General features: G+C 40.3%; 1 protein-coding gene across 1 annotated transcript in view; it reads left to right on the forward strand.

Moving 5' to 3' along the window:
• Positions 1–1,455, forward strand: part of LOC138038763 (histone H1-delta-like) — a 1,861-nt gene extending 406 nt beyond the window's left edge. Inside the window, exon 1 of the mRNA XM_068884804.1 lies at positions 1–1,455. This exon is cut by the window's left edge and continues 406 nt beyond it. Within this exon, the coding sequence (XP_068740905.1) occupies positions 1–225 (225 nt within the window). The 3' untranslated portion in view covers positions 226–1,455.
• Positions 1,456–10,000: the final 8,545 nt, after the last annotated feature.

Consider the following 10,000-nt stretch of genomic DNA (forward strand, 5'->3'; position numbering starts at 1 on the left):
CCCGCCGCGAAGAAAGCAAAGAAATCTCCGAAAAAACCCGCCGCTAAAAAGCCTACAGCAAAGAAAGCCGCAGCCAAAAAGCCAGCAGCCAAGAAAGCCGCAGCCAAGAAGCCTGCTGCCAAGAAAGCCGCAGCCAAGAAGCCTGCTGCAAAGAAAGTGGCCAAAAAACCAGTGAAGAAACCCGCGGCTAAGAAGCCTGCCGCTAAAAAGTCACCTAAGAAGTGAAGAGCTTTGCTGTTCACTTCAATTACATAAAACGGCTCTTTTAGGAGCCACCAAATACATGAAAGCAATGACCAACAGATTAACTTGCTCGTTAACTGAAATAATTACCATTCCGTTTGAAATAATTCAAGTTATTTATGTACTTCGGCCGCTAACACTAAGTTTGAATGATTTATCGGTCTCTTATTCCAAGCGGATATGGCTCTTCCCAAACTTCGCAACATACACAACCTAGAAACACTACCTTTTGGATGGGGATTCATTTTCTCGACAAAAAACTTTCATGTAAGTTTACCAACTCACCTCGCCACCACCTCTCCTTCTTTTTCTATCAAATAGTAACTCCCGTACCCAATCAATGCGTGTATAGCCTACATTTAGGAAGCTCTACTGGCGTAAACGCCATAAGAGGAGTTTAGAGACCACACAGAAAATTGGTGCAATGCCAGAGTGCTTTTTTTCTGTACCGATGGAGTTTTTTTGAAAGGATCTTTAATACCAGAGCGAGCAAAGCAGCTATAACTTTCCAAAAAATGGAAAGTGCCCAATATCCAAGTGAGTTGGTAAACTGTTCCGTTTTTAATTGGACAACAGAGTCAAAAATATCTTGAGCAACTACTTTGTCCAGGACTGTAGATCATAAAAAAGTGCAGTAGGCAATCACAAGGTCACAAGTCACTGTCTCATCAACACTGAAACAACCTTGAATGCAAACGCTAGTAGTACCTTAGGACTAAACATCCCTTTTAGCTATAATGTTAACATTTTTAGTAACAAACCGAGCTGAGCAAATGGAGCTGGACCTACATGTAGTACTGAAAATTATGGACAATGTAAAGACTCACTTAGTGGTCAAGAATAAAACAAGGATTTCTCAGACAAGATGTGCTAAAATGTCCATCTACGGCAAGCCATAGAATGCAGTATTTGATTGGCAGGAGGGTAATGGCTGGACATGTCACCAAAAAATCTAATTGGTTGAAATAAAGGGAGCTGGGAGCAAGCAAAAACAAACAGTTGGCGCAATCAGTGACACACAGTTTTAAGGTTTATTGCATGATTAAATGGCTTATCTACCCAAAATTAAAGGAGAACAGGGTCAATGTGACAAAAATTGTTATATAGCTGTTTGTCCCCCTAGCAGCATGCGCTCTCATTGGTTAATTCGAGGTCACATGACATCTAACAATGAAACTGTTTCCCGCCAAAAGACCCTGAGCGGCCAACGGTGTAAAATCTATGTCGTCAGAGGGTAACAGTGCACCTGTTACCCACGAATGTTCACTGACGACTGCCATTGCTGTTGCCATTGCATGTTTTTCTTTTTGTGCTAAATAACAAATCACTTAATGACTGGTCTCTCGGGAAACATTGAGATTCTCGGGAAACAAAATGAACTGTTTCCCTTGGGACCAGTCATTAAGTGTTTATTATTGAACAAATAATGTTACCTGGTTAGTAAGAAACCTAAATTCAGACACATACCTAACCCAGAGTATGTTCCTTAGGATCATATTCTCCAAGCTCCACTGGAAAAAGAAAAAACGTAAGTTAAATCCTTTGGGAACAAAAAGTTGTTTACACATAATGTTAGATTATGGAATACAATGTGGATTTTGTAAGAGTAAAAAATAAATTTCTTTTAGCAGTTTTTTCTGGTGGAACCATTGGGGGGATTGCTTGGCCAATTTTATGACAGAACTGAATGGGCATAAAACCAGCTTCATGATCATCTTCCTATACTACATTGTGTGAGTTACAGGTTGAATTAAAATTCAAGTTAATTATAATTTCAACCAAGGTTGATTTTTCAGCCTAGGTCAAATTTTTTCAACTTAGTTTATTATGAACTGTCTAAAATGGTTTTTCCCTTTTTTTGGGAAGTAACAAAAAAAATGGGGCCTGGATTTTTAGGAAAGATAAAAAAAAAATAATAATAAACATCCTCGTCCATCCTTCCTTTGCCTTCCGTTCTTCTTCCACTTACCATCTCTCCCTTTTCTTCCCCCCTTCCTTACTACCAACGGACTGTGACACTTACCTTGAGCTTCCACAACATTCCATGCCGCTCCAAGAATTCGAACCCCCGTACCAATGGACATCTGAGATTAGTTCGCTTTATTAACCGCTGAGCCATCGAATCAGCAACTGAAATCAGCTAGACATTTTTCTACCAATGAGTTTAAGCTATTTCCAAGCCTTCACAACAACCACCAGTTCACATATGCGTAAATGACATAAAGTGAGCGATTAAAAAATTTCAGCTTATCCACAAAGTTGTATGGCCGTCAGTGGAACTTTACGAAGAAGTTAAAAAGTGGCTAAATTTATCTGAAGAAGAATGAAAATGCTCTGGGTCTCCAGTGCGACAAAAGCAAAAATTGTTTGCAAGAGGTGGGCTCTTGGTTCTGAAGGACAAATCGTCAAAGATTGTACGAAGTCTATTTATGAAGTCTATTTACGTCACTATGGAAAATATACCAGGAACGAGGCATCATTTCTAGTCATGATAACAAACCGATTTTCACAACAAACACAATGTTCGCAATGTGAAAAAAGGATGGTGGCACGGGAAAATACTAAACAACACAAGATAACCTGAATTTGTAGTTTAATCAAATCAAAGAACTCATCACCAAACCACTAGTGTCATCATCTTGGAGAAACTGCTTGTAAAAAAAACATAACCATTCACAGAACAGTAATTGCCAACATGCGATATGAAGTGGTTTTCAAAATCTCTCAGAGGAAAAAAATCACAAAGCCACAAATGACATGTCACAGCTACACCAAATAAACAGCAGGAGAATTATGGTCAATAATTTGAAAAAGTGGATGAGCCAGACATTAAAGGAGAGCTGTGTCTGACACTTGTAAACTGCAGACAACAGACTGCAGACTAATCCTAAATCACAGTTATTGAAAGCTAACTGCTCTAAAATGGGTGCTATTAGACTTAAATACTGTTTATCAGCATTATTTGGAATGGGTGCTTAGACTTACCGTAAATACTGCTTATCAGCGCTATTTGTAGGCAGCCAGCAGCCTGCCTTCTGCAGCTATCATACACCAGAAAGGGAAGAAGACAAAGAAGTTCGAACTCAGTTTAGGATTATGTGCTGCTGAAAGTAATAAAATGGAAAAGGAAACGCCCCTTCATCCTAATGTGCTACTTGCTCAAATTGTACAACTTGAAGGGGACTGTGCCAAAAGTAATCACAAAGTTTGGATTTATCACTACAAACAGACTTGAGCTTCGTAAGACTAACCATGAACAATGTATTTTCACAAGTAACTGTCAACTTTAAAACAAGTATTTGCAGTTTTATAAAATACTCATGAAAAATTTAAGCGACACTAAGTTCATCCACTCACCTCTAAGGCCAATTTACTTACTAAATATCTTACACATACTTGCTAATAATTGATGGGTTTTTGTTGATGTTTCCTACTTTCAATTTCAACCTTGGCTAGTTTAAAATTAACCTGAATTTAAATTTAACTGTAGCATGTATATGCAGGGTTTTCAATCGCAATGTTAGTATGCCGCAAAACCTCAGGAGCCAAAGGTGGTGGAAATAACCATTTGTGGTACAGTGTAATAGGGAGCTTAAGCCTGCACATTTTTGAAGTGCGGACGGCAACCGGAAGAGAACACATTTTGCATGCCAGGACAGTGGTGTCTCCCAGATTATTAAACTAATCATCTCTAATGGAGAAAAGATACTCAGCAATGTAAATGTGGTTGTGGGAAGACAAGTTAAAAGGGAAAACAGCTTACTTCCGGTTGCCATCTGCGTCTTAGAAACGTGGGTGCTTAAAGGGGCTAGGTCACGCAATTTTAGGCAATCTCAGCATTGATCAAATGGTCATAGAATTAACTGAAATAACAAAATAACGCCTCAAAACTATAGAAGAACTCAAACAAAACACAGGAAAGCTAAGAAGGGACAAGGATGGACAAAACTGGGGAGGATTGCAATGGATTGCATTAATTTTGGGTAAATTTGAAAAGCGTCGGCCCACCTTTTTTCAAATTTATATCAGTTTATATCAAAATGTCATTTAAACAGCTGGAAAATCATTCTCCATTGTTATGTGGCCGTGATTTTTCAAATCAAAGACTCTTGCTCTGCCAATTTGATGTTTAGAGCTCATGACTAGAAAAATTAAACAAAATTACCTAAAACAGCATGACCTAGCCCCTTTAAGCTTTCTAATGGGCCTATCAAATTGAAACTTCAACATCCCCCGCTCCCCCAACCCCGGGCAAACCCCGGGCATTTGACTATCTTTTGTGCCCGGGGTGTGGGGAATTTGACCTTTGCCTGCATGGGGTGAGGAAAATTGAACCGGAAGTGTCAGGTTTCAAATTATTTCTTTTTGGGTGCCAAAGTCACTAACAGCCATAAAACATGTGTTTGGACAAGATGGAAGTCTTTAAAGAAAGAGATGTAGAATTCGTGAACAACTGGCTTACAAAAAAGGCCTTCAAAAGGTCTTTATTAATTAAAGACAGAGGGAGCCAACGACGATTGTTCTTTAGTAGGGTATGACAGACAAGTCTGACGATAGGGTAGGGCAACAACATTTCGGCCCGAGGGGGGCGGGAATTTGAACGATCCAATCTCCAAAAGTTCAAATGCCCAGGCTTTGCCCAGCGGGGGGAAGGGATGTTGAAGTTTCAGTTGATCTGCGCATAATATCAGGGTTGTAACGAGGTATAATTTTCGTAATGGATCCCATATTTTTACCCAAAATTTTGATCCCTGATCGCAAAGATGATGAGAATTTTGACCCCTGAACCCGCAAAAAATTTGATCCCTGATTCCATGAAAAATACTGCTGATCCCGATCCCACGCTTTATGATTCCAGATCGCAGGTCTGTGATCCCTGATCCCGGCCCTTTCAGGTCTTTGACCTTGTTACGACCCTGCAATATTACAATGGCTGGGTGTAGTATTTTGCGGTCCATTTACCTGGCTAACTCCTTAGAGAGACTCCTTTGTTATCCTGCCGCATGAATATGCTTGAGGCTACCGCTCAATGTGCTATTCTTCGCCCGTGAAATACAAACTCACAATTCGTTTTACCCAGGTTCGACTTTGGATATCAGCGGCCTTACAACTCCTTCGTCAGGTAAAAACATACTGCGAGCAAAAGGCAAACTGAAAGCTGAACCGATTCGAGACAATCTGGACAATTAAAGGTGTTGTCTGGTCTTATCTCCCCGTCAATTTGCTTTGGAACCTGTAAGCACTCCCGTAAATATTGTGCCTGATCCTGCTGTCGGCTGCCAGTTACCCGTGATGCATTTTGGCAAATAAGGCTACTTTCTTCCGGTCCTCTTTTTCTAAAACTAGAGAAAGGAAGTAGCTTCACAGACGAACAACATTATTTTGTGAGGCCCTTTCCAAGGGGGAGGGGGGGAAGGGGGTCCTTTTTTCCTTGTTCCCTTAAAATATTTGCTCGTGTTCCCTTGTTGAATGTTCTGTTCTGTCATTGGCCCTGAAAAAGCCCATATGGGTAGAGGTCAATTAAAGGCCCACCTTCAACCGACAGGCATTACGAGCCGTGGAAGAATTTTCTTATATGAAAATACAGCCAAAGCTGAAATTCATCCAATCAGATTGCTACGACAAGCAATGCGAATTTCAAACAACAAAAACGATGGAGTGTTTTAAAAAGGATCTTTAATTCCAGAGCGAGCAAAGCAGCTATAACTTTCCAAAAAGAATGGAAAGCGCCCAATATCCAAGTGAGTTGGTAAACGCTTCCGTTTTTAATTTTAAAAGTGCAGCAGGCAATCACAACTCCTGTATACTTGGCCAGGTACAAGGTCACAAGTCGCTGTCTCATCAACACTGAAACAACCTTGAACGCAAAAGCTAGTACCTTAGGACTAAACATCCTTTTTACCCACAATGCCAATCAGATTGCTACGACAAGCAATGCGAATTTCCACAACAAAAACAAACGATCTAAAAGCCTGTCGGTTGAAGGAGGGCCTTTAAAGAGGCAGTGTCACTCTATTTTAGTCAACCTTCAAAACACTAAAAGACGTTTTTGCGTTATTGAAGACCAAAAAATATTGCTGTAGGTTTGTTGCTAATAACCTGAAGTGCACTGAAGCTATTCTTTGTTGTTTACACCCAAGGATGGAGATGGAGACGTTGGAAATGGATTGAAACTTGAAAAAACTGGCCAGATTTCAAGTTTGGAGACGATGTCTTCAGAAAGTCGCCAAAAATTAAATACAAATAGCTGTTTGTGTCATAAATACATTTCATATCTTTTCAGTGGGTTGTCAGGAATGTTGTACGTGTGACCTAAAGGACTCATTTAAATCTTTACCCAGGTTTGACAAAAAAAAAAACAGCATGGCAGTGCCCCTTTAAGTATGTATGTAAACTTGTTCCCAGCTTTTTGATCCTTAAAATTTGTTGTCTTTTTTTTTTCCCTTGTTTCCTAAAATATTTTGACATTGCTCCCCCTTTCCCCAGTTCAAATTAGCCATGTTCTCTTCTTCCCCCAAACCCATAGGAGGGCATCATTTGTATATCTTTTTTTCCTTTCATAGTTTTGTGGCTTCCGTCTTTTGCACAAACAGAGTATTTGGCCTTTCGACTGTAGAAAAGGAGAAAAGGACTGAAATGTTGATCCTGTTAAATGAATGATTGAAGAAATAGATGAACGGGAGAAGTGATCCTCGTACTTATCTAGAAAATTTAACAGACAGTCTCTGTAATTTTGTGCCTTTGTTATTACAGGAAATGAATGGCACAAACTTTGTTCAAGCAAATAATTTATGCAATAACCATTTTCTCCAAGTTTATTCTACCGCACCTGTGAGCGCATATCTTCTGTCTTGGAGAAAACATTGCACATCATCAATACTTTTCATCGTTTTGAACTTCCACATGTCACAAAACTTTAAATTTCTCTCCATCTTGCACTGATCACCGATGCACTCAAGAGCGTGAAGTCGTCCAGATTGTTACAAGGAACGCCTTCATCTATAACCCGTAGTTCAAAGATGCACAATTAATTCGAACTAAAAAATGTATTTTTTCGATCAAAACACGAGGACATGGAGGAAAAAAACCGAGTGTTTCATTGCAGAAGACGAACCTACGAACTCCCCGATATCTAGTTCCTACGCCGGACTTCACTGAACCATCGGAGTCTCGAGCACAAGGCCAAGGTGGTAGAAAATTACCCGTTTGTGGTACAGTGTAATAGGGAGCTTAAGCCTGCGCATTTTTGACGTACAGATGGCAACCGGAAGAGAACATTTTGCCTGCCAGGACACTGGTGTCTCCCAGATTTTTAACAGCACACACCAGGCCTTCTCCTGAGTATCTGGCTAGAAATCTTTTCCTCTGGCCGCGCTTCAGCCATTCGAGGAGGGCCAGTCTCGTGCTTCTTAAGTTGCCTCGCTCATGCCCAAAAAGAATTCTGGGTAATTCTGCCATTCCATAACAAGGGAAGATTCCCGATTCTCATTTCATAGTTTTTTTCATAAGTGTCGGGCCACCCAGTCCTACCAGCAAAATAACGCATCGATTGAAGGTTTTAGCTTTCAAAACTTGCCTAGATTGTGTCAGTAGGTCCTGGAATTCGTCCACAGAAAGGCCAGAGAGACAACTTCACTCGTGAACCGCCATGTTTACAACAGAGCATTTTAGGCGTCCCAGTCTGCATGAAACCATCTCTCGCCTCTGTCTGAGACAAGACCAGACACGCACGGTTCTTACGTTACGTTTAGGCCTATAAAATCAACTGAAATGTCAATTGCCGGTAATAAAATAAAAATAAGAAAGCCAGGATGTTAATTTTTTTTTTGGTAGGCTAGGTATCGAAGAGCCAGAACATTTGCGCATGCGCTGACGGAATGTTTGAACAAGAGAGAAAAACGCAGTACCTCCAGACACCGGCGCTGGAGCGTCGTACCAAACGAGTCATCCCGGGATTTCGGCCCGTGCGATCGCTTTTGGACGCAGTTGGCCCTTCTGCTGCTTTCTGCTACCGACCTTGCCTCCCGGTACGGCATTGAGGGAGAGATATGTCGGCCCCTAAACCATATGTGACAAATCCCACGTCTACTCACAGCTCCAAACCGCCCTTGTCAATATAGCGTAAGAATTAGATGGCTTATATGTTCAAAAGAGAAGTCATTTTATCTGCCATATGGTAAGCACTGGAGTCTCAGATTACAAAGTGTGCGCACGCACCCTGCTAAAGGTAACATACATACAGGCATAAGCTTTATTCCTCATCTCGAATTTCCGAATAACTACATTACATTTACAGCTAAAATACATAGCATATACAGATACCTACTAAATACGTAATATTTAAAGATATATTCATTAAAAAGAAAAGCCGCTGTACAAAATGCGGCCCTAGATTCTCTTTTAAAATCAGTAAACTCATAGGTACGGATAAAATCAGGTAGCGCATTCCGCAACTTAGGGGATACGTAAGAAAAAAGAGAAATAAGACCATAACTGGTTGTTCCAGGTTCATTGAGGGACAGAATGTAATTTCCGCGAAGATCATGCATAAGAAGGGGACGGGAGAGAAAACGTATTTTTCATATAAGCAGAAAAACTCTTTTTTCAAAAAAGAAAAAAAAAACGAAACAAAAAAAAAACATACTTTTATCAAGTAATACGAGCAAACTCTTCGCCACAACAAATTGTCCCATTTATATACATTAAGAACAGTAGTGGGCCCAGGACTGTTCCTTGGGGAACACCGGATGTCGTAACTACAGGGGCAGATGATGCCCCCTCAATTAACACTGAATGGGTATGCTGTGTTAGAAACGATTCGAACCAAGGTCATCTGCTCATTACCAGGGAGCCAAGGTGTCGGGGAGATAACCAGCTTGGTCCTTGGAAACGGTAATTTCCGATTTCCTGGGCAGTAACTACCTTGGCATAAAGAAGTTTTTGTTCCATTTTGTAAGTCACGCTGTTCTGTATCCTTTAACCGTTCACAATGTACAAAACTGTCAGCTTCAATACTAATGGTTCCTACAACAGAGTAAATGCATCGTTAGTTTGAATATGCCCGACCACAAAACTTCAGGTTGAACCCAACAACCTCAGGTTGTCTGTGTAAGTTAAGCAGAACCGCGAAGTGGGAAGTTCTTAACCGCGAACAAGGGAAATTAGAGGTAAAAGAGCGAATCCCTGTGGCTCGTGATAATCATTCTAAATTAATTTTTAGACCATATATTTTCAATGTTCCCTCCCAGCCGCCACACCGTTCACACAATAAGCGATTTACATGATTGCGCCATTTTACTACGGAGACCAGAATCTTTGTCAAAATATTTTGTTATTCAGATTTTTCTTCTGTCCTGGAAAAAAAGAAACAATTGTTTAAATTTGCCTGACAATAAAAGCAACTCAAAGCAGTCTGGTCTTCGTAGTAAATGACACCATCATGCATATCGCCTATTCTTTTCGAAGAAAAAGTTTGCACACACTTTTCCGTGCCGCTTCCCGCGTGCCATTTGCAACCAGTTTCACCACTTTTAGAGACCTTATTAAATGGGTTATAACTACTATACTGTATCACGTAACAGCAATGTTATGGTACCACATCAAACGCCAATTATTGCTTAACAAAATGTGCTCACAATTCTGACGTAATAGGTTACCATGGCAACATGAAAGCTCTCCAAAAACACCCTATATTTCGTCTTTACTTGGTTATATCTTAAAAATGAACTCGGTGACCCCATATTTTATTGTAAAATAG

Source organism: Montipora capricornis, chromosome 2 (assembly GCF_036669925.1).
Source record: "Montipora capricornis isolate CH-2021 chromosome 2, ASM3666992v2, whole genome shotgun sequence".
In the NCBI taxonomy this organism is placed as follows: Eukaryota; Metazoa; Cnidaria; class Anthozoa; order Scleractinia; family Acroporidae; genus Montipora; species Montipora capricornis.